At 40.0% G+C, this 25302-nt stretch overlaps 1 protein-coding gene across 7 annotated transcripts in view; it reads right to left on the reverse strand.

The window, feature by feature from the left end:
* Positions 1 to 1133: 1133 nt before the first annotated feature.
* The window catches only part of ablim1b (actin binding LIM protein 1b), a 284014-nt gene continuing 259845 nt past the window's right edge, over positions 1134 to 25302 (reverse strand). For 4 of the 7 annotated variants that reach the window (XM_069900016.1, XM_069900015.1, XM_069900017.1 and 1 more), the window contains 3 exons: positions 24591 to 24655; positions 19655 to 19715; positions 15021 to 15129 (listed from right to left, as the gene is read on the reverse strand). In XM_069900016.1, coding sequence (XP_069756117.1) covers positions 15104 to 15129; positions 19655 to 19715; positions 24591 to 24655 — 152 coding nt within the window. In that variant the 3' untranslated portion in view covers positions 15021 to 15103. Of the gene's footprint in view, positions 8792 to 10731; positions 10813 to 13875; positions 13951 to 15018; positions 15130 to 19646; positions 19716 to 24590; positions 24656 to 25302 lie in introns of those variants that run through there. The other 3 variants (XM_069900020.1, XM_069900019.1, XM_069900018.1) reach the window with 3 other exon arrangements.

Below are 25302 nucleotides of genomic sequence, written 5' to 3' on the forward strand. Positions count from 1 at the left end.
CCAGATGGTAACCTCTTTCTTCAAGCTACCACAGAGTTCCATTCCTTCCTCTATTTCAAGAGAAACATCAGACAGGTAGCACTTCCAGCCATCTACTGCTCTGGAACTTGCTTTCATCAGTTTCAAAGTTTTCCCTGGATTGCACTTTTCAGTTACTTGTCAGTGTCCCACACACTGACTGACTGACTGAGCTGTTAACTCAACTCTCTCTTTTCCAACTGAAACTCCTGTCTTTCCCCCCACCTTCTCCTGCAAACAACAGTTGTTCCTTCTTCTCAAGTTGTTATCTTAGGTAAACAATCCAGAATTGACCTTTCTGTGACTACTGGTGGACAGCAGGATTCCTGCAAGACAATGGTCAAGCATTTTAGGACTTCAGTTCAATTAACACCTACTTGTGAAAGGTGCTTCCATTCTCCAAGAGATCTTGCAAATGTGAATTCTTTAGTCTTTCAAATAAGATCTGTTTTAAAAAATGTGTGTATGTATGTGACCTACTCTAAATCTTATAAATTCTCCCCAAAAATTAATATTGTTACAATCCATCATTTACTCTAATCCTATTTTATCTACCTCACATTCTCATCAATTTCCCCTCAAATTTGATTGTTCTTTGCACTCTAAGGACAATTTACAGTGGCTAATTGTTCCTCTAATCCGGTCATCCTTGGAATGAGGGAGGAAACCGGAGCATCCAAAGGTAATTCCACAATCACAAGGACAGCATGCATGCTCCACAGACTGCACCAGAAGTCAGGATTGAACCTGGGTAATGGGATCTGTGAGGCAGTAGCTCTACTGTGTTACATCCCTTCTGTAGTGTTATTGATTTATAGTTAGGATGGGGATCCTTAAGTTGAGGAAATACAATTTTGTTGAGAAATGTAAAATAATATCTGATTGTTTTCTCCTAAACCCTTATCATGGAAATTAATCAACTGTCTTCAAAGATCGCTTTTGCTCCTCCCTTATTTCATAAAAAAAAGCATGAACTTCCTTCCCTCTTTGGAGAGTTCAAGCACAAATATTGGCAAAGGCTCTATGCCAAGACTTCAACCAGTAACTCCTAGCTTATCACACAGTGAGAAAAATAGTGTGAACTATTTTTAAATATTAAAGAAAAGTCAATGAAGAACAAAGCACAAAACCATCTTTATTTACTTGGGCTGAATACAACAGTGTCATTGATAACAGTGCTGTACTGTCCTGCATATGTGCTCCTTGAAATACAATACCAAAAAAAAAGAGATATTTAGAGGGATAAATCTCAAAGGTAGTGGCACAGCAAATTCTCCATTCGCTGAAGGCAATAACAAAAACTATACAATTGCAGCTGAAACAGTTTACACAGATAAACAAATTCAATACACTGTGAGGAGAGATCATTCAGGCTTCACTTCATCTGAGGCAATGCAATTTAACTGTGGATGAAGATCAGCCCATTTCATTGTCCAGAGCAGTGGTTCTCAACTGGTGGGCCCAGCATGTTTTCATGTGAGTCTTTAAAAATGTTAAATAAAACTTTAAATTAAATAAAGATGTGTTTATTACAGAGCTGCCTTTGACTTGAAAATATCGCCAACATTGCCACTCGTGGGCCATGGCATGCAAGGCCTGAAGCCAGGTGGGCCTTAGACCGAAAAAAGGTTGAGAACCACTGGTTAGAACAAGACCACAACTTGGATTTTACATTTTGCCTCACACATTAGCGGAGTATAAAATCAGGTCTGGAGGAAAGAGGAACATTCTGCATGAGTAAAGGCAAGAAGGGAGACTAAGGCATTGCTTAAAGGGAATTAGTTTCAAGTGTTTACAAAAGGTAGAAGGGAAACAAAGTGATGAGGCAATAAGTTAGGGGTTGAAGAATGGAGTGCTTTGAGCTACAAATTACAGCTGAGAATCAAAGCAGAAAAGAGCAAAACTCTGAAGCTGTGAATGAAGATTTTTCTCCTGGACATGAGAGGAGCTCATGACATGAGATGGTGAGGGGTGGCAAATTCCTGATAAGAGAGTACGTGTGCAAAATTTGTCATTCACTGTAACTGGTAAGGTTAAGTGTGAGAAGATGGCAGAAAAAAAAAATCAAAAAGCACAAGATGACCCAAAAGGAGCTGGATGTGCCAGCACATCATTGTAACTCAAAGAGGATGGATGTACTTAGATGAATTTGGACGAGGTGACAGTAAAATGAGTATTGAAGCTTTCACAGACAAGTCATGCAGTGCAAAGCATTAAACAAAGCCTCAGAATCCAGGCATCAAGTTACAGATCTCCAGAATAGATTACAACCATCTCAAATAGACAATTCTTACTACAACAAATATTAAAAACCTTGGTGAATGTTACCAAATTTCTGAGAGACCAATGCTGGATCAGACCAATTTCAAAGTCAACAGGAAGGAATAGTCATTTCAGTATTCCAAGTATTTTAAAGTGACATAATTGAACTTGGTTCAACAGAAATACATTCTGTAATTGCAGTTAAACAAACAGTTTAATTAATAAACAGTTGAACGTAAATCCAACTGTCCTTGTTAACTGCATATATTGGTTCTAACTCAAAATCTCTCAATAGGCTTCCTCTTTTTAACAAAAATATCTGTGGAAATTGTGTTTTTCTGTGCACAAACAACACACAATACTTAATCCAAAACTCCATCAGGTTCCTGTATGTAACTTTTCCTCAAAGTGTTATTTTAATAATGGTCCAATTTAGCTAACTCAAAGCAACTTCTTTTGCTCTTAAGTGGAATTATATGACAATTTAAATTAAGCAGCAAAAATACAATAAAGTGGTGATCAGTGCAAACAATTAATATTCAACCAACTTGAATGAGGCAATTTTCAATTAAAATAATTGGATGGCATCTGAAAAGCTCAATTTTTACAGGTTTGCTTGAATCGAATATGCATTATAAAGATGGAAGCTTTACCACTTCCTTTCCTCCATTGAAAGGAATTACCATGATTGTGGTTTTCAATTCAATGTTGCAATTCTTAAAATAAACCCCATTATGTGATCTCAGAGAGGAGGATGCAAGTTCCGTCACCTCTTTGGCTGAATTCCTGGTTTAGTGTTTCGGATGAGGGAATGCCAAGTGGAGGTTATTACATCTCTCAGTGAATTAAAACCAGAAGGAACTGGTTAGCTTGGGAGGAAATTGAGAATGCTTATCAAAATCCAACACGGAGCCTTTAGCAGGAACTAGGCCATCTACAGCTCGGCCTTCAAAACTATTATTTCCCTCAGTGCTGGTCAAGAAGCCACAAAGCCAAGGCTCTGGACTGCACTCTGCAACTGGATCCTTGTCTTCCTTATTGGAAGACCACAGTCAGTTCAAATTGGAAACAATGACTCCTCCTCACTGATCATCAACATGGAGGCACACCCCAAGGATGCGTGCTTAGCCCACTGCTCTACTCATTATACACCTATGAATGTGTGGCCAGGTACAATCCAATGCTATCTACAAGTTTTCTGATGACACCACAGTCGTCAGCAGAATCACGAACAGCAATGAGGAAGTCTACAGGAGGCAGATAGATCAGCTTGTTGAATGGTGTAACAACAACATCCTTGTGCTCAATGTCAGCAAAACCAAGGAGATAAATGTGGACTTCAGGAGGAAGTCAGGGGTACACAATGGCTTAGTGGAGAAGATCAAGAACTTCAAATTCTCTGAGGATCTGTTCTGGAGCTTCCACATTGATTCAATCACAAAGGAGGCTCACCAGCGGCAATAGTTTGTGAAATGTCTGAGGTGGTTTGTTATGTCACCGAAGATTCTTGTGAACAACTGCAGGTGTACCATGGAGAGCATTCTGCTTCAGGACAAGAATAAACACCAAAGGATTGTTTACGCAGCCTGTGACATCACAGGCACCAGACCACTCCATCGAGGACATCTCCATGAGGCAGTGGCTTTAAAAAGCAGCCTCTATCTTCAAAGACCACCCAGCCCATGCCCTCTTCACTCAGCCACCATTGAGGAAAAGGTACAGGAGCCTAAAGACAAGCTCTCAGCAGCACAAGGACAGCTTCTTCCCCGCTGCCATCAGATTCCTGAATAGTCAGTGAACCAAAGACACTGCCTTACTTTTCATGCTCTATTGTTATTTTTTATAGTAATGTCATAAGATGGTTTATAATATCAATGTTTGGACTATGACACTGTCTCAAAGCACCAAATTGCATGACTTGTTCATGACACTAAATCCTGGTTCTGATCTTCCCAATGGAATATAAAATATATGCAGCTTTTTTTCATTTTGGAAATCTCTCTCCCTTTTTCAGTTTAGTAGACACTTAAGAATTAAATTCTACATGTGTGATCCAAGCATTGACAGATTTCTCCATCAATGCTTTGTCTCCTCTGATCCTTGTAATCCTCTAAAGTCAGTGTCGTAAAGAGATCTATACCAAGGATGCAGGCACTTTGGCCCATTAAATGACCCAACTATCAAAGACCATCCAAGTATTTCCAATCAAACATGGTGCATAGAACACTTATTTTCACTCTGCTTTTAACTCCTATTTTTGAATAGATAACAGCATTAATGTGCCATAATTCAAGGAAAGGTTTAGATATTTAGATTCATAATCATTGGAATTAAAACAATGAGAACTGACCTGATTTTGATATTTATGTGGACATTGTGGGAGAATGTGGAATTTGGGAAAGTCATTTCAGCACAAGGAATGAGAAGGTAAAGAGAAAGAATTTCTTTTCACAAAAGGATCATGACTCTTTGGAATTCTTCAGCCAGAGAATTATTTATATTCAGTGATTCAACTTCTTCATTTGGTCCACATGGAATCAAAGACCATGGGAAACAGGTCAGAAAATGAAAACCAGGTCAAGTTCATGCTCAAGGAACCCATATGGCCTGCTCCTGGTCCTATTGTGACATTTTCCTGCTTTTATCTCTGACTGTTTTGATGTTCTTGCAGTTTATTTCAATTATTCCACCTTAGAGCTAGGAATATTAATTCAAAGCAGTTTACTGATTTCAGTGCAAATTTTTTTTTAAACTTGTTTTGCCAATTTTGCACCATGCATCTCACTATACTGTGGTCCTGGGCATCTTGTATATGAGATGGATCAGCCGCCAATATTAACGCAGGATCCAAGAGCGATTGGAGACTGATGTAGTTGATGTAGTGTGGGAGAAGACAGGCCAAGTGACTTGCTTCTTTACACAGCAAGTTTATATTTCTTCCAATATTCCTCTCAAAGCTCAAGCATTTCTAACTTCAATCTGAACGAATGATTAAATAATCAGTAACACCGTATAATCCAGTGTGACCAAGAGGCTTAGACTGCTGTCTGAAAAACTTTGTAAATTTACTTCTATACTTGCTCCATATTGCACATTAATTTTTCATGAACAACCAGGTATGCCCCAAAGACAAATGATGTACACATTCTTTGTGCGACAGATATAGGTTGCGAATATGATGCTTTACACTTGTTCATACGCAACTCTAGCGAGAACAATTTAGAGGGAAGACAACAAAACACGAATAACATTGCTTTATTAATGGAAATTAATGATGGACTGAAAGCAAGTTTAAATTTAATGTATAGCTGGCCACATTTCTCACCTTTAGCTGTTACAATAATACCATAATACTCCTTTCCTCTGAGATATTCTTTTCTGAATATCATTTGAAAAATGATGCATTTAGTGAAATCAGTATTATAGCCGTGCAGGTATAAAGCACAAAGCGCACAGAACTGAATTGAACTGGTAATTGCAGAAGTAATTGAGACCTTCTGAAATAGCCTCATCTGGAAACCAAATTCAATCAAATTCAAGAAAGCACTGAATAGACAAGAGTTCTGTTTTAAAAGTTGTCCCATGCCTTATCACACACAAACTCATTAAAAAGGCTATATGGAGTACCATACATATATGGAAAGTGGTTTGCAGGAGAAAAGAAAGAGCTGATTGACTATTAAGAGTTTAAGAGTTTATAAAGCATTTTTTTTGTTACCTTTGCATCGTCCCAAATGAATAACCAAGTTCTTGGGAGCAAATCCAAAGTAAAAGCATAGATCTCTTGAAGCATTTATCCACCCAGATTCATGCAGTCTACCCTAGAGAATGGAAGGGAAGTGTAATACTTAAAGACTCTGCAAGTGAAGTACAAGGGATGACAGACGGCCAAAAATCTGGGTATTGCTAAGTAGGTGACTGTTACCTCAACCCTCAAGATTGTGAATAAAGCTGACAATGTGGTTTTGTGTGTGAGAGAGGCAACTGATTGTTCAGAACCTGGCACATTCAAATCATGCCACATAAAGGGCACTTTGGGTGAATGGGGGGCGGGGGGGGGGAGGGTTGGGGAGAGCAAAATTTGCTCTTCCAAGCTTAAATTCATTGGAGAGTTCCAGATTGTTCAGCAACCGAAAGAGATTGTAAGCCGAGGCTCATCATGAGACCCAAGTTTTTGGACGTTATTTTTTTTTATTCAATCAATCAGTATATATTCTGCTGTTTAATCAGCTGAAATTTTAGCTAATGTTATAAAGAGCAGCATTTGTGATAAGAGCCTGTTCCATACACCCAAAGATGTTGGATATAGAAAGAGTATTAGAAATATTATTAAATCATAGCACTAAACATCAAAGTAAATATTTGTTTTGCATGGCAATTTAAACAGCTTCATACAATTTAGTTTGATATAAATATAACCTAAACGAGTTGTGGGCTTAATTGTAGGTTGGTGAGGAGTGAGCCTTTGGTTCATGTTGAAATCAGCTGCTTACCACTTGTCTTCAGAACATCACCGCACCCTCATACAAGGGCCCTCTTGGAAACTCCAAAGTATAATTTCATCTTGGGCAGAGCTTTTAAAGGGTCCATTTCAACCTGCCTGGTTCTTTTTTCCATCAACTTCATGGACCAGAACTTTGGACACAGCATGGAAGTGGCTGATTTACCACTGACCAGAATACATTTACACTCCAGTCTCTTTAGAAATACTGAAACCAACACAAGGGTTAAAGACTTGTTCAGGTTAAATGCCAAAAAAAAAGAAAATAAAGAAAATACTCTCTACACAATAAACAATCACATAACGTAATATGATATTTGGGGTAGGAGCATCAGCATGTTAGTTGGGTTCATTGGTTTTAATTGCCTTGTGTTTGCATCCTTTTCTACACAAACTCAGGTTATTTTACTGAATATTTCATGGAAAGGCACAACAAAAATGTTAAGGGTTGAAAAGATAAGCATCCATTTGTCTGATAAATTGCAAACTCATCATGGACTTTAAGATACTGAGTTCAGGCCTTCTTCCTCTGACCCAACATAACCAGTCAGTGAAAATAATTAATAAATAGAATCTTGCATGCCAAGACAGCCAAAATTAATTTATACAAGAAAAAAAGAACTTGCATACAAAAAAGATCAGCCCTACACATTTCTATTTCCTATTTGTTAAGATTAAAAAAAAAATTCCTTGCTATTGTATGGGCATAAGCAGTTTTTGTAACAAAGCAAAATCAAATTTTCCACCCATCCAGAAGCAATCCAAACCAAATATTTGGCAGTTGCACTGCAGAACTTTAAGACTAAATTCCATTTTTAAAACAGTCTCCAAATTCTGTAGTGTAACCATATTGAATCCAATTACAGTACTTTGTACATTATTAAAACAGAGACAATCCATTTACCTTAAACAAATAACTGTCTCAATTAAATTAGTATGCAAAGCAATTGCATATAAACCTAGTTGATCATATCACAGTGCAATTTCCAGGCTATTAATATCAAATCATTTGGGAATTATATGAAAAAAACACTGACCTACTAATTCAGAGCATGAGGACTTGATATGCAAGAGGCATTCCCCCATTCTTTTGATGTTTTAAATGCACAACATGTAAATGAATCAGCCTGGGACTAAGGGATTCAGTGCAAATAACAATTTGTCACATTAAGGCATGTACAAACACAAGTAACAATGTGATACTGATACAAAATACTCAGGCAGTAACTCCAACATTCTTTGTATTGTTTTCAATACAAATTCATAAAATAACAGATTGGCTATGAAGCTAAATGCTTTGCCCCTAAGTTAGCTGAACTTTAAAGAGTGTGTCTCTCCTCTCCATTTTTTTCTTGCACATTTCTGTCTAGCATGACTATTAAGTATAGCAAATGTAGATACACCATTTCAACTGCAGCACACAGTGTAAAAGATTTCAAGCAGTTAAGCCCAAAGCGCAACTTGTGTACAAATGAATTCCCCTCTGTCCCACTCCCCACACACCCACGTTTTCACTGCGCAAGCCTGAAAACACAAGTTGCTGTACATCCCTTTGAGCAGCATAGCTAAATATTAAAATTTGTTTCCAAACAAAATTCTATTCCAATAATTTTGTAAATAAAACATCATCCAACTCAATACAATTTCCAGTCCATTATAATTCTAGAAAGGTCAGAGCAATTTGTTGTTTAACAAGAGATATTAACTACTCTGGTTCATGTTGTTAAGATTGAAATCTTCCAATGTTTTGTGTGGGGATCTAATCTCAGTCCTCACACTTGTCAGGTGCTGCAGAGCAAGAACACTTTTTGTTTATTCCCAGACCTCCTTCCCACAAGATAATTAGGCTGATATTTAGACTCAAGGTTACCCAGCTTTCAATGTGTGTTGTGAAGTTTAAAAGATATGAGCTTTTTTCTTCAGCTCATTACGCTTCCAGAGTGGTAATCTGTCATATTCCTGGACAGTCATATTAAAGAGCTGGTGAAAAACTTCAGGGGCAAGATGACGCTGAAAGAGTAAACGATAAGAGCAAAAAGTTCAGTTATCAATGTCCACCAACAGTGCTTAAAAGTTTTATTTATTACACATCTTTCTCCCTGTTGAAATACTGTCACGTAATTCTAATTTACTAAATAGTTTTCTAACTTGATGCAATTTCTCCCTCAGATCAGAGTTCCAGAAGCAGAAGACAATCCACAGCTGCTACAAGAATGCTTTTAAAGTTGGCGACTGTGGACTATTTTGTCTGCTTTCGATGAAAGTGTATTTTGAGTACTTGGTTCAACTTTGGGAGCAAGACTGGTGGAGACGGGGTGAGGAGTTAATGATTCACCATGCTGATCTCCGGGTCAGAGAATCCAATCATAAAGCAGATTGTGAAAGAGGGCAGATGAGGGAAGACCTGAAAACAAATTCCTAGTTTACAATTAGATGGACATCAGAAAATATTTTTCAAGATTGCTTCCCTAAAAAAAATGGAGAGCCACAAGCAATGTGCCTGGCCAAATTCAAAAGACTGTGTTGTGATTTTTGAACTGGAGGTTTCTTTCTGAGGATGACCCAGACTGGGTGGGATGGTATCCTTTACCTTGTGATATGAAACCTCAGTACCTCACCCCCTCCCCATATGAAGACGTGCAAATTCAACAGCCCCTCATTTTGTCCTGCTCTTAGTTTGCTTTTCATGCAAAATTCTAGCATACCGTTACTTTTATATGGGGGCGTTGCTGAGTGGGTTCAGATTTGAAAGAAGAGATTTAGATGCCAGTAGTGTGGGACTGCCGATTCTGAGAAGGCAGCCAAGAGCTGGTTTCCTCTCACTGGAGAGCACAAAACTATTTTCAGGGCAAGAGTTCAGATTAAGTTGAGGAGAACATTTTTGTGCGGATGTTTGTAAATCATTGAAATTCTACAGCTCATAGGGCAATGAATGCTGAGTCATCAGTTATATTCAGGTGTGAGATCGATAGGGTTGGAACTCTAAAGTATACGACAGTAAAATCCCTGTATTCCAGAATTCAAGCAACCAGCAACTTGAAACAACTGGCAAAGAGGAAAATAAGTAATATATTTTTAAAAAATAAATACGAATGAATAAAAATTTAAATTGTAGAAGTAATATTCTCTGAAGTAACAGATATACTTTGGGTGAAGATGGCAGGAAATATTCAGCCTTGGTCATGATTTGCTCGCAGCAGCTGTTTGTATAAAGTTATGTGAAACAGCAATGGTATCACCCCAGGATAAAGAGCTGGTTGATGCCACTCACCGTTGGAGTAAAACACAAAAGTCTGCAGACACTGGGACTCTCTTAAAGTGTCTCCTTCTTCTCTCTTTATCTTTATTGGTATATTATTAAGTCTTTTAGTAAGGCTTTATCTATAAACTGGGGGTTAATTAAGGAGGGAACTTGCAGATAAAGCAAGTTAAATGTTTTCAAAGAATGTGACTGAAAATAAAGTAAAATGGTTTATACAGGTTTGCGTTGCTTAATGTCCATCATACGTTCTGTGAAATTGGGTGCTATGCCATGTGGACGTTGTGCAAACACCATATTATATTCTTAGCAAAGCTATATGGGATGCTGTAGTGTACCTGCAAACTTTATATTTGTAAATAGGAATCAGTGTGGGGACTGACACAGGGGCGTGGGGAGAGCGCAGGGCAGTCAGATCGGTTTGGGTTTCCAGTATACAATTTCCTATAGCTAGCAATCACTTTTTCTAAATTGCTGAGGTCTTGCTCACGGTAACTGAATAAGAACGTGTATGTGGTCGGATGTTGCCTGAATGGATGTTAAGAGGTTCATACCTGTATATTCATGCAAGTGAAGTTGGTTCAGTGTAAGTACAGTTAGGCATTGTAAAAGTGAGTCTCAAGCAACCAGAAAAACTCGCTTATTCGGCATCTAACAATCTCCCTTTATTTCCTAATTTTGTACTTCTCACCTCCAGTCTTGTTCTGTCCACATCTCTTGGCAGTTTGCTGCGTCCTCGGCTGGTCACTGAAAGCATGTGATAAGGATAAATCTGTGTAGATGAAGAAGAGGGACAATATTATGTGACACTCAGTAAAATTAACATGTCTCAGTCATATATTTGCACGAGGATCTTCTGGCACATATTGGTAACTATGTAAATAGCAGAGCTGGTGGAATACTTTGGGAGGGGCTTTATTTAAACATAATTCATGATCTAAAACCCAAAAGACACACCAAAAATGAGGCATTCAGCAAACCTGTTTACGTCCTCATAAAATGATGCATTTGGCATCCACAGGCACAGTCAATGGCAATTTCAGGTCACAAAAGTGCATGTCCAATAAAGAAAATGATATTCAATGGCATTGCACTCACCAAGTTTCCCACCATCAACATCCTAGCACCATCAACTTGACCAGTTACACAAATACCAGGACTCCAACAGCAGAGGAGAGACTAGACATTCTGTGTGAGTGCCAGATCTCCTGATCCCTCCATTGGTTTTCCACGATTAAAATGGAACAAGTCAAGAGAAGGATGGAATACCCTCCACTTGCTTAGAGAACTGTAGCTACAACACAATTCAGAAAGTTTGACAAAATCCGTAACCTTGTATCATGATAAAGCAGCCTATTAGAATGCATTACAACCCCATTACCCTGAACATTTAACCCCTCCAGAGAGGTACAGGTGCCACAAGACTCGCACCACCAGGTTCAGGAACAGCTGCTCCCCCTCCACCATCAGACTCAACAACAAACTCAATCGGAGACTCATTCAAGGACTCTTACTTTTGGACTTTAATGACTTTTTAATTCTCTCTGCATTTTAGTTTGTTTACATTCCTTAATTTGTTTACATGTGTACATTATGTAGAGTTTTTTTTGCGTTATTAGTAAGCGATAATTCTGTCTCACCCGCAGGAGAAAAAAATCTCAGGGATTTCTGTGATGTGTCTGAAATGCACAACCATCTTTAAATAATCCCCCTCCTTTCTCCCGCATGCATATTCCTCCAAATAATTAATCTCATACAACTGCTGAATTGCTGTAAATGCTCATTTTTTTCCTCTCTGTTTTGCACAGTTTTTTTTCTTTACATTTGTTGATTTGTTAACATGTATATCATGTACATTTTTTTTCTTCTTTGGCTTGGCGGACGAAGATTCATGTCAGCTGCAGGCTCGTTTGTGGCTGACAAGTCCGATGCGGGACAGGCAGACACGGTGGCAGCGGTTGCAAGGGAAGTCGCTCCAATGAATGTTGAGGATGGAGCGGAGACAACGCTGGTGGAAGTGTTCTAGGAGCCATAGGTGATGCCGGTAGAGGACCCATGATTCGGAGCCGAACAGGAGTGTGGGTATGACAACGGCTCTGTATACGTTAATCTTTGTCGTTTCAGTTGGTTGTTTTTCCAGACTCTTTTGTGTAGTCTTCCAAAGGCGCCATTTGCCTTGGCGAGTCTGTTGTCTATCTCATTGTCGATCCTTGCATCTGATGAAATGGTGCAGCCGAGATAGGTAAACTGGTTGACCGTTTTGAGTTTTGTGTGCCCGATGGAGATGTGGGGGGGCTGGTAGTCATGGTGGGGAGCTGGCTGATGGAGGACCTCAGTTTTCTTCAGGCTGACTTCCAGGCCAAACATTTTGTCAGTTTCCGCAAAACAGGACGTCAAGCGCTGAAGAGCTGGCTCTGAATTGGCTGCAAAGAGTAGTTCACAGACAAGTTGCTCTTGTGTCTTGGTGTGAGCTTGCAGGTGCCTCAGATTGAAGAGATTGCCATCCGTGCGGTACCGGATGTAAACAGCGTCTTCATTGTTGAGGTCTTTCATGGCTTGTTTCAGCAACATGCTGAAGAAGATTGAAAAGAGGATTGGTGCGAGAACGCAGCCTTGCTTCGCGCCATTGTTAATGGAGAAGGGTTCAGAGAGCTCATTGCTGTATCTGACCCGACCTTGTTGGTTTTCGTGCAGTTGGATAACCAAGTTGAGGAAATTTGGGGTTTTTTTTTTACACTACGAATAAACGGTAATTCTGCCTGGCCCAGTTGAAAAAAAGAATCTCAGGGTTGTATGTGATGTCATAAATGTACTCTGACAATAAATCTGAAATCTGAGTGGCAGCTAAAATAATACAGCACAGTTACTTGCCAATTTACTACTTCCACCCTCTAAAACAGGGGTGTCAAACTCAAATTCACAGAGGGCCAAAATTAAAAAATTGGACTAAGTCGTAGGCCAAACTAAATATTTATTGAAAATTTTCAACAACATCTGCATGTTTTCTCTTCTTTCAACATATGTAATGTTAAACTTTTTCTTATTAAAATAAATGTTTAATAATAGTTTTGGTTAAACTCTTTCCAGAAGAAGCATTCACAAATGAGAAATAAAATATAAAATAAAGTTTGCTGTAAAACCAGACTTCTTTTCATCTCCTCCACCTTCTGGAGCTTTTGCTTCTCGTTCAGATCCTTATACCTGTCCTGGTGTTTTGTTTCATAGTGTTGTCGTATGTTATATTCTTTAACTACAGACACGCTGGTTCCACACACAAGACAAACAGGTTTGTCTTTTAAAATGATGAACATATAGTCTGCCTCCCACCTGTCTTGAAAGGTCCTGTTTTCTGTCTTTCGTTTGGCCATTTTTCGTAAGGGGTTTATTACATGTGAGTTGGGCGACAGGTCGCAGATGTTAATGAAAGTAAAGAGAGGAGGTGGGGGCGATTAGCGGGCTGATGGGCCGGCGCCAATGCATTTGCAAAGCATTCTGGGATTTGTAGTATTAGCTGTGCATGCGCTATACTGGCGCGGCGGCCAGCGGGCCAGCTCTAATACATATTTGATATGATTTTGCGGGCCAAATATAATTATATCACAGGCCAAATTTGGCCCGCGGGCCTGAGTTTGACATGTGTGCTCTAAAAGAAAAGCACAAATACCAACTCTGACTACTTGGAAACTAAACATAGTTCCTCTTCTAACGCCCATCAGCATTGATTCAAGATCGACATTGTGGGCCAGTTTGGCTGAGAGGCTTGAAGTATTCTGCTTCCATTTGCACCAAGCTCATTTTTCCATACTTTAATATCACCTCATTTCTCTGGACTTGCCTTTGGCTCCAACATGTTAGGCATTGAAACGCCCCTGTCCATCCTTGCACCTTGCACAGTTCCTTCCTGTGGAGGCTGGGGGAGATACAGAGATAAACAAATGGTTTTGACTGTTACTGAAGTTCATGATGCATGCATGAATTCTTTAGTTTTATTTTTCAACTAAGCTTTAAGGAACTAATGATTAATAACACAAATACACTTCAATTTCCACAGAAATCATCAAGTTGTCCTGATAGTCTGTGATTGGATTGATCGTAGCATTGAGAGATTAACTATAGAATTTATTTATGAGATAGGACCTTAAGGATTTTTTTTTGTACAAACCTAAAACTAAAAAAGCAGTTACTTTGCATTTACACTTCATCAGTGATTCTCAACCTTTTTTTCTACTCACATACCACCTTAAATAATCCCTTACTAACCACAAAGCATCTATGGCACAAAATGAAAAAGGTTGAGAACCACTGAGCTGCACTTAAAAATTTAAATGTAGTATCATTTTGAAGTGAGACTGTTCTGCAATTGCACTGGAAATTAATAATGCAATTCAAGCAGCCCAAATCTGTAAAGTTTCATGGCAGTGATTCTTTACAATTACAAAAAAAATGTCAAGTTCCATTATATTTTTCCATGAACAATGTACGACTCTTCCCCATCACCCCAATCCCTGCCACAGATGATCATAGTTAAACTCATCAAATCTGGTAAGGTTGATTCACATAATGCAAGTAGAGCAATGACCAAATAGAGGCCATTGACTGAATCATAGTTCAGGCCAAGCACTTATTTGAATACAATAGATTTAAAAAAAAACAGGGTGGAATGTTCATACCGAGTTGCAAGGATATCTTGCCTATTGTTACAGCATTTATTTTAAGATTAGAATTATGAATAAAATTACACATTAAAATCCAAAGTGAAAAAAAATTGAACAAATTGAATGTTTGCCATGCACAAGCTTCACTCTTAATTTGCTTTATTTTATAAATTGGCACCTATTTGTATTTCTTGGCATAAAAGATTTAAAACTAGGTTTAGTTTTTAAATTTGGAATCTTCTTAAATATTTATATATTTGTTAATTTCATTTCAAGTAAAATATTGAAATATATTGATCAACTTAACATTGGCTTATGAATATTTTAAAAATCAAAATACAGTGTCAATGAAGAAGATAAAACATGCAAAATGTTCGCCTTTTCCACATAGTGGTCGGTTTGAATTTCTTAAAGCCGCCAACATACCAGGGATTCTGGGGAAAAAAGAAAATAAAATTACTTTGTTGGTCATCAGCTGGGCATTTTATAAAGGCCATCACATTTTTCCTCGTTGCCAAGAGTTATGATTCTCTTATTACCAAATAGCCAAAACTTGATTGCCTTTGTTTGTCCTAAAAAGGCACACAGAGAGGCAGCCTATCCAAGAAGCAGAAAAGAATGGAACAAGAAAGTCTGCAGATACTGTGATTGTAGTTAATACCCAAAAGTGCTGGAGAAACTCAACAGGTCCCGCCGTGTCCTTAGAAGGCAAAGATGTATGAACAATATTTCAGGCCTGCGTCCTTTGTTAAGGTATGAACAAAAAAGCCTGAATACAAAAGCCAGGGAGGAGGGAAAAAGGGGCAGAAGAGGGAGCACTTGCCAACAGCTAAGAGGCCATAGGTGGATATGGATAGGAGAGCAGGATAGAAAAGCTGAGAATTGATCAGGGGAGGGTTGGGGTAACTCTGTGAATACAGAACAGGAAGAGACAGAGAGATAAGGAAAGGGAGAGACGTGGTGGGGGTAAATCAGAGAAGTCGATATTAATACCATCTGGTTGGAGGTGCCCAGGCAGAATACAAGGTGTTGTTTCTCCAATTTGTAGAAGATCTCAGTTTGGCTGTGCATAAGAACATGGACTGACCTGTCGCCATGGAAATGGGGCGGGGAATTAAAATTCATGACTACTAGGCGATGCAGCAGACAGAGCGAGGTGCAATCTCCTAGTCTGCATTCAGTCTCGCCAATGTAGACAAAACCACAAAGGGAGCACCGATGCAGTAGATGACCCCTGCAGATTCACAAGTGAGGTGCTGCTTCACTTGGAAGGACTGTTTGGGGTCCCGAATGGTGATGTGGGAGGTAGAAATGGGTGCAAGTGTAGTATTTCTTGCAGTCACAAGGGTAGATACTGAGGATAATTGGTAGGAAGGGAGGAGTGGACAAGGGAGTCATGAAGGGAATGGTCCCTGTGGAAGGTGGAGAGGGGAAGATGTGTTTAGTGGTGGCATCACATTGTAGATGGTGGAAATTACAGAAGATGGTATGTTGGATGCAGAGGCTGGTGGGGTGGTAGATGAGGACAAAGGGAATCTTGTCCTTTTTGAGTCTGGGGACCAGAGCAGATATGCGGGTAATGGCAGAATTGCTGGTGGAGGAGAAGCTATACTCTTTGAAGAAGAACATCTCCATTGATCTTGCATGGAAGACCTCATCCTGGGACCACGTACAACAGAGATGTAGAAATTTTAAGAAAGGCATAGAAACCTTACAGGGGACAGTGTGTTAAGAACTGTGGATGAGATAACTGTGGGAGTTGGTGGGTTTGTAGAAAATGTCTACAGATAACATGGAGAAAGATTGAGTATACTGGGTCTTTATTCATTGGAGCATAGAAGATTGAGAGGGGGTTTGATAGAGATGTATAAAATTATGAGGGGAATAGATTGGCTCTTCTCCTTGAGGGGAGGAGAGATTGGAATGAGGGGTCATAAGGGTTAGGGGGCAAAATTTCAGAAGTAACATAAGAGGTAGCTTCTTCACTCAGGAAGTGGTGGCTGAGTGGAATGACCTTCTGGAAGAGCTGGTTGCAGCAGGGTCAATTTTGTCATTTAAGAGGAGGTTGGATGAGTACATGGATGTGAGGTTGTTGGAGGGTTATGGGCAAGGAGCAGGTAGATGGAACTAGTGAAGTTTCACTTAAATTGGTGCGGACTAGAAGGGCCGATATGGCCTGTCTCCGTACTGTAACTGTTATATGATTATATAAGAGTTTTCTCTTGAGATGGCTACATAGAAATCTCGACAGGAGAGAGAGCTGCTAGAGATGGGCCAAGTGAATTTGAGATCAGGGTGGAAGTTGGTAGCTAAGAGAATGAAATCAATGAGCTCATCATGGGTACAGGAGGCAGTGCCAATGTAGTTGTCAATGAAGTGGAGGAAGAGCGGAGGAGCCTTGCCTTGGAAAAGAAAAGAGCACAAATGTACAAATGAGTATATTGGTGACTTTTTCTGCTGCCACGATGTATTTACCTTCAATGGGTAGGGAGTTAGCACAGAGATTTCTTCCATCATGACACTATCAATGCTATCTCACATCCAACCAACATGTACCATCAGGTCTTCTCTTATCCTGCATTTTCTTTTTCCCCTCTATCTTTTCTCCAACCCCGACAGTAGTCTCTGCCCGCCTCTCCATTTCTCACACCACCTGCCCTATTACCTCTTGACCTCTCCCCAGTTTCTTTCTCCTTCTTTCACCCTCTTTCCTTTAGTCTTGATAAAGGGCCCAGATCTGAAACATTGTCTGAGCATTTCTACATACAAATGCTGTCCGACCCACAGCCATTCTTTGTCTGCTTGGGAAACTATGTCTGATTTTGAGCAGCAAAGAGTTAACAGGAACTCAGCCATCTGGTTTTGATATAAACACCACCTTTTCCTCAGCTACTATTTTTGTCATTGCTGAGTTTTTAAAAATAAAACAATTTTTTTTGGATTCATAAGAAAATACAGGCATCCCCTGAATAAAATTGGATCAGTCATGTGCACGTCCATCTTTTTCGATGGTCCACAGAATGGATTGCCTGAGGGTGGTGGGATCAGATCTCCCGGTAGCATTTTTCTAGACAAATTCTTGAATCACCTAGGCACGGATGGCTATGGGCCAAGTGCGGAAGATGGAATTAATATAGATGGTTGTAGTGGGATGAATGGCTGGTTCCCATCCTGTGCGACTCTATGACTAATTTTGGTGCATTAAAATCAGGGTTAGTTTGGTCTGTTGTTCACATTATAACATTGTGAATAAACTCATCTTTATATGCTATCTGCTTCAACATGGCTAGATCAGTTTTGTTTCCCACCCTTTCTCCAGCAGCATAGTGGAGACTTGGGTCCAGCTAATTAAATTCCTCTGTTCATTGCTTCATTAGGGGTGCTGGGGTCCTCCATTAAAATAACAGGCAGGCACATTTCAAATCAACAGATGAATCTTGTGCTCACTCAGTTACAAAGACAAAACACCAAAATGTTGTTCCTACTTAACCAGTGTCCATAGATGTCCCTCCAGCATTTCTGTGTTTTGACTACAATCACAGTGTCTGCAGACTTCCGTGTTTCACACCTCTCATTTACAAAGAGCCCAGATTCAATTTTTGATTTGAGGCTACGGGCTTCGGTTGCACGTTACAGCTATTTGAGTGCAGGTAGTTAGTCATTTAGTCTTGTCCTCCTTCAATACCTTTGATTGACCGATTAAATTTGCTGAAAAGGGGCCCCAGGGCTAATGTTTTTTTTACATCTGCCAAACAGAGAATCCCATGACTGATTTCCCGTAGGGCCAAGCCACAGCCACTGTCTGTTCTGCTTCCAGCTGGTAGGTGGCAGTGCCAAACTATTAGTGAAAGGAGCCCCGAGGCTCTTGCATGAGACAGCTACAGTCATAATTCAAGAAGACTACATTATCTCATGCTAACTGGACTTCACATCTTTCCTGAGAGCTGCAAGTGATGAACTTTGGAAAATAAATGTGCTGGCTTTAGATTCAGAGCTATCATGAGCCAAGCTATAAGATTTTATAGGGCAGTGAGAATCTATGTGAAAACCAAGAATGTTAATGAAATCCATTTGTTTAAAGGAAGAGAATAACATTTTCATTGGAACAATATGGAGCACAGCATGCTACTGGGTCTTTGATAACAAGGAAGCACAAGGCAAAATCACTTTCTTGAAATGATGCAAGGGAAGTAGAACAGTAAGATTCTGGTAAGCATTCAAGTGTGGTGCCACACACACAAATCAGTAGAGCACTTATTCAAAATAACGAGAAAATACCATTCAGTGACATCAAACACACACCTTCAAAAACTTAAATGCAACTATGGACTCTGGATGGAATGTTGGTACAAAGGTTCAGTGGACCAGCAAAATACAATCATCTTCAATCTTCATCCTTCAGCCCCAGATTGTTGCTCTTGGGTGATTATTGGCTTTGGGCACCCAGAAATGAGTCTCAGTGACGGCAATGCATTTTCAAGTCATGGCAGTACACGATTTGCAGGAACATTCCTATGCACAGCCAGATAATTGAAAATACAGTTATGTACTACATTGTAGTCATTAGTTTATGTACCATACACTTGGAGAAGCTACTTTTGTATGCAGTCGTGTTTTGAAGTACTAGTTCCCCAAACTCTACCACGTACTGCTTTAGTTTGTATCAAAAGCACTGACTCATTTGAATACGAACCAATATGTAGCAGAAGCATCCGTTTATCTGTAAGGACTTGCTTAGAACAAATGCAAAGAGGCATATGTCAAGGTACAGCAATGGCAACAGGTCCATTTATAATGGAGCAACTTGCTTATATTCAGAGTATTTAATGAAAGCAAATACATACATGCTCGGAGCTTTGACAGTGCCACTTAAATGAGAGATGTTTACAACTGAATCTGTACATTGTTTATAATCTGGATAGACATGAACAGAAACACAAGTCAAATGAACATCCTTACCTCTGACACTTTCGCTTACATCACTGTAGCTGTCATACTGTGTGAAATCTGTTGACAGTGGCTAACAAAGAGAAGAATGCATAATCAGCTTTTGCATGTTTTAGGTCAATGAAGTAGTAATATCATGGGTTTGCTTTATTGTGTATCTGTTCCCCAGAGGGATCTTGGAATACAGATACATAATTCCCTGAAGGTGGCATCAAAGGTAGACAATTCTATAAAGAGAGCCTTTGGCATATTGGCTTTCATAAATCAAAATATTGAGTCCAGGAATTGGGATGTTAAGGTAAAATTGTGTGAGAATTTGGTGAGGCCAAATTTCAGAATCAGAATTTATTGTCATGAACAAATCACAAAATATGTTGTTTTGTGGAAGCATCACAGGGCAAACATTATATAAACCACCTTACAACAATAAATAAAAAATTCTAGTGCACGAAAAGTAAGGCAGTGTCTTTGGTTCATTGATTATTCAGGAATCTGATGGCGGCGGGGAAGAAGCCGTCCTTGTGCCGCTGAGTGCCCGTCTTTAGGCTCCTGTACTTTTTTGGAGTATTGTGTGCAGTTTTGGTCAACTACAAGAAAAATATCAATGTGATTGAAAGAGTGCAGAGAACATTTACTAGGATGTTGCCAGAACTTCAAGAACTGAATTACAGGGAAAAGTTAAGACTTTATTCCCTGGAGCATAGAAGAATGAGGAGATTAGATAGAGGTATACTAAATTATGAGGGGATAAAGAGTAAAAGTAATATGTAAGCATGTTTATTCTACTGAGTTTAGGTGAGATACAAGCCAGAAGATATGGGTTAAGGGCAAAAGGGGAAACATTTATGGGGAACGTCAAGGGGAACTTCTTCACACAGAGAGAATAGTGGGAGTTTGGAATGAGCTGCCAGCTGAAGTGGTGAATGCGGACTCAATTTTCACATTTAAGAAAAATTTGGACAGACATGGATAGGAGAGGTATGGAGGGCTATGGGTTGGCTACAGATCAGTGAAACTAGGGAGAATAATAGTCTGGCACAAACTAGAAGGGCTGAATGCTCTATTTTCTCTGCTATAATGATCTATGGTTTGTAATTTTATTCACCAGTTGAATAATTAAAGTTCAAATGGGAAACATTCCATGAAACTGCTCTCTTTATATTTTAACGTGCAGTTCTTTGAAAGCAAAGGAGTTCCTTCTTGCTTATTTCTCTTTGGCATTGAAGCTTTTTCTTTGAAGCAAGGGATAACTGTCTGGCAATTTTCAGTGGACTACATGCATTCCTTAACTATCCCCAATCAAGATCCAAATGTTCTGGGTGGCACAGTTGTGCAGCTGGTAGAGCCACTGCCTCAGTACTAGAGACCTGGGTTCATTTCTGACCTTGTGCCATGTGGAGATTGCTCGTTCTCCCTGTGACTGAATGGATTTCTGTCGGGTACTCCTGTTTCACCCCCTACATCACAAAGGACACATGAATTGATAGCTTAATTGCGACTGTAATTTGATACTTTCTTTCTTTGGCTTGGCTTCGCGGACGAAGATTTATGGAGGGGTAATGTCCACGTCAGCTGCAGGCTCGTTGGTGACTGACAAGTCCGATGCGGGACAGGCAGACACGGTTGCAGCGGTTGCAAGGAAAAATTGGTGGGTTGGGGTTGGGTGTTGGGTTTTTCCTCCTTTGTCTTTTGACAGTGAGGTGGGCTCTGCGGACTTCTTCAAAGAAGGTTGCTGCCCGCCGAACTGTGAGGCGCCAAGATGCACGGTTTGAGGCGATATCAGCCCACTGGCGGTGGTCAATGTGGCAGGCACCAAGAGCTTTCTTTAGGCAATCCTTGTACCTCTTCTTTGGTGCACCTCTGTCTCGGTGGCCAGTGGAGAGCTCGCCATATAACACGATCTTGGGAAGGGGATGGTCCTCCATTCTGGAGACGTGACCTACCCAGCGCAGTTTGATCTTCAGCAGCGTGGATTCAATGCTGTCGGCCTCTGCCATCTCGAGTACTTTGATGTTGGAGATGAAGTCACTCCAATGAATGTTGAGGATGGAGCGGAGACAACGCTGGTGGAAGTGTTCTAGGAGCCGTAGGTGATGCCGGTAAAGGACCCATGATTCGGAGCCGAACAGGAGTGTGGGGATGACAACGGTTGTGTATACGCTAATCTTTGTGAGGTTTTTCAGTTGGTTGTTTTTCCAGACTCTTTTGTGTAGTCTTCCAAAGGCGCTATTTGCCTTGGCGAGTCTGTTGTCTATCTCGTTGTCGATCCTTGCATCCGATGAAATGGTGCAGCCGAGATAGGTAAACTGGTTGACCGTTTTGAGTTTTGTGTGCCCGATGGAGATGTGGGGGAGCTGGTAGTCATGGTGGGGAGCTGGCTGATGGAGGACCTCAGTTTTCTTCAGGCTGACTTCCAGGCCAAACATTTTGGCAGTTTCCGCGAAACAGGACGTCAAGCACTGAAGAGCTGGCTCTGAATGGGCAACTAAAGCGGCATCATCTGCAAAGAGTAGTTCATGGACAAGTTGCTCTTGTGTCTTGGTGTGAGCTTGCAGGCACCTCAGATTGAAGAGACTGCCATCCGTGAGGTACCGGGATGCTGAAACAAGCCAATTTGATACTACAGTGTCATTATCTAGCAAAATCTCAGAGAGTGGGAGTGAGGAAAGCAAGGAAGTGGTACAGGATGACGTATTAAATGTATTTAAGATGCAGCTAGATAGATTTTTCGCTTACTAGGGAAATCAAGGGTGGGTTGGTGGAGATGACCAATTCAGCCATGGTCTTATTGAGTGGTGGAGCAGGCTCAATGGGCTAGATGGTAGTTTCCTGCTTGATTATTGTAAATGGGTAATTGATGATCAGCATAGACTTGGTAGATTGCAAGGCCTGTTTCTGTACTGCACCTCAATGCCTTTATCTGTATGTTACTGAGGTCAGGAGAACTCACAAGGTCCAAGGAATACTGCTTTTGGTCAGTTTCCAGGAGACAAACAATGACAACCTGCAGCCAATGACAAAAGCAGGATCATTGTCTGAAGGTTTGCAAGATTATTGAGGACCTCTACCACCCTGCACATCGCATCTTCCAGCAACTCCCATCAGGAAAGAGATACTGACGCATCAGAGCCAGAACCATCAGCCTGAGAAACAGCTTCTTCCCATGGGGAGTTAGACTGCTGAAGGACTGATGAACTGCTCATACACTTCCCTCCGAGAATATATTATTAATTAACAATATTTGTTTTATATATATTCTGCATATAAATTGCTTGTAAATATGTGTGCTATGTGTTTGCATGTTTTTACACTGAGGACCAAAGAATGTTGATTCGTCCAGTTGTCCTTTACAATTGTATGATTGTAATAAAGTTGAACTTGATATCCCCTCATTGCTGACACAGTTTAAAAAAAATTAATAATCAAAGTATTCTCTCAACATTAATTCCAACCAAGATTGCCAGGTTGATGACACAAGTGACTGCAGATGCAGGAATCTACAACAGAGAAAATTAAACTGCTGGAGGAAGGCAGCATCTGTGGAGGAAAGTGGACAGTTGAAGCTTCAGGTCAAGCTGGGATTGGAACCCAAAATATCACCTTCAATTTTACTCCGTGGATGCCTCCTGACCTGCTGAGTTCCTCCAGCTGTCAGTTTTTTTTGCCAGGTTGGTTCTTTATGAAGCCTTAATGTTTCAGGATTACAACACGGTGTGGTTGATATATTTTAATTTCCTATCAAGCTAATTAATATTTTATCTCTCTGCTTCCTAAATTCTGCCTCCAATTTATAGTTTGGAGCAATTGTCATGAATACATTGAACTGAGGCATGTGCAATATTTCTAAAATCATGTACAAAGTTGTGTTGTTTTAACCCCCAGATGCAGGTGAAAAGCAGAGGATGGTGTGAAAATAGAAGAGACCACCACAAGCTGGTCACCTGGATACTCCTGAATTCACATTTGGAGTTCATTTGTTTTACTTCTGCTTTGGTGAGATTTTGCATTCATTGAATACTTAGCAATGGACGAAAGAACACATTTAGGTTTCTGAAAGGCCTCCCCGGCAGGAAACAGTATCAAAGGAAGGATCATACCAGAGATGGGTGTGTGGTGAAATGTCTATACTTCCACCCCCTCCCCAAGATATTCTGCATTATAAACCCCTTCTGAACACCTTGAAACATTTTTTCCTGTTGAGTTCTGCTTTGCTGAACGAGACAATTATTGATAAATTAGGGACAGTATGGTCTGTCCAGATGGGGTCAACTCATTTTTTTACACACAGCAAGGTTCCCACCCTGTTGGTTCTGCTTTTAAATCGCACGTGCAGACAAACTGGCACCCCACAGCATCCTTAATTGCAGTCTCTCAACAATAAATTAGGATCAAAGGTGACTTTTTTTCTCTGCCAGCTTCCAGCAAGGTAGGGCACAAGTTTTAAAACTGTATCTTCCTTCTTTTCAAACTCTACTAATGAATGCCCTACTGGCCTAACACACAACCGTAAAGGTATCTTGATAAAAGATCATTGAAGTGGAATATTAACTGCATCCCTCTCTACAGAATGCTGCTGAGAATTCTCAGCACGCTACTGTTTATTTTTCAGAAAATGAACAATGACTTTAAAACATGTGGAACAACCAGAAGAACACAGTGCACTTCTATTCTCAGTACTATAATAATTCTGCTGCATGAGCAACAGCATTGTGCATGGACGTGAACGGCTACTCCCTGAGAAACCATGCAAATACAAACTTAAATTTCTAGTCAAACTTCAGAACGCTTGGCGTTCATTATTCTTGTGAAACTCCAGTCTTAGGAGGTCGCAATATAAAAGGCAGAAAATCCCTGAAGGGAATATACTGAAAATAAACAATAAGTGCCAGCTGATCGGTTCTCTGCCTTGTCATTTACATAAAGTGTGGTGCATGCTGTCTTGCCTTACCCTATGCAGCCCACTTCGTCCATATCCGGGCAGGGAGGACGTTTTGGAGGCAGAAGCATGCAGGGCTAGAGAGCAAAAGGATAAAATCTGCATTAGAATTGCAAAGGTGACAGACGAGACATTACTTCTAAATCTTTGCATTTTTCAATTGAAAGAACTTGATAAGTAACAGGGAATATTTTAATTAAATAATGGTTCTAGACTTGTCCTAGTTCAGAAAAATACTGAGAGAGGCTTTCCACACTCTCTCTACAATTTTTAGTACAGATATAGTACCGAATCCTTTGGTGGCTCTCTTCGGTACAATGGGAGGGAATGATTCTTCTTTGTCCCCGGTTCAGAGTCGTGCTACCTCTTTTGCCTAGGTGTGCAATTTTATTTAAACAGAAGGATGCTGCCCTGCCGACTCATGATCAATGGTTGCATGGCATCATGTCTTGTTTAAATATAGAAATATTCATTATTCCCTTAATAATTCAGATATAAGGTTTCAGACGCGGTGAGGGTCATTTAAGACTCACTTTCTTATTTTTAACCAATGAAATTGATTTTTCCGACTCGTATCTTTCCACTTTTTTTGTCTCCCTTTGTTTTTCCTTTAATGTCAATCATACATAGCATCAGGCAATGCTGTGAGGGAGGGGTATGGAGTTTTTTTTTGTTTTGGCTCTCTTTTTTGTTATTTTCCTTTTTTCTTTTTTATTCTATTATT

Source organism: Narcine bancroftii, chromosome 10 (assembly GCF_036971445.1).
Source record: "Narcine bancroftii isolate sNarBan1 chromosome 10, sNarBan1.hap1, whole genome shotgun sequence".
Classification (NCBI taxonomy): Eukaryota; Metazoa; Chordata; class Chondrichthyes; order Torpediniformes; family Narcinidae; genus Narcine; species Narcine bancroftii.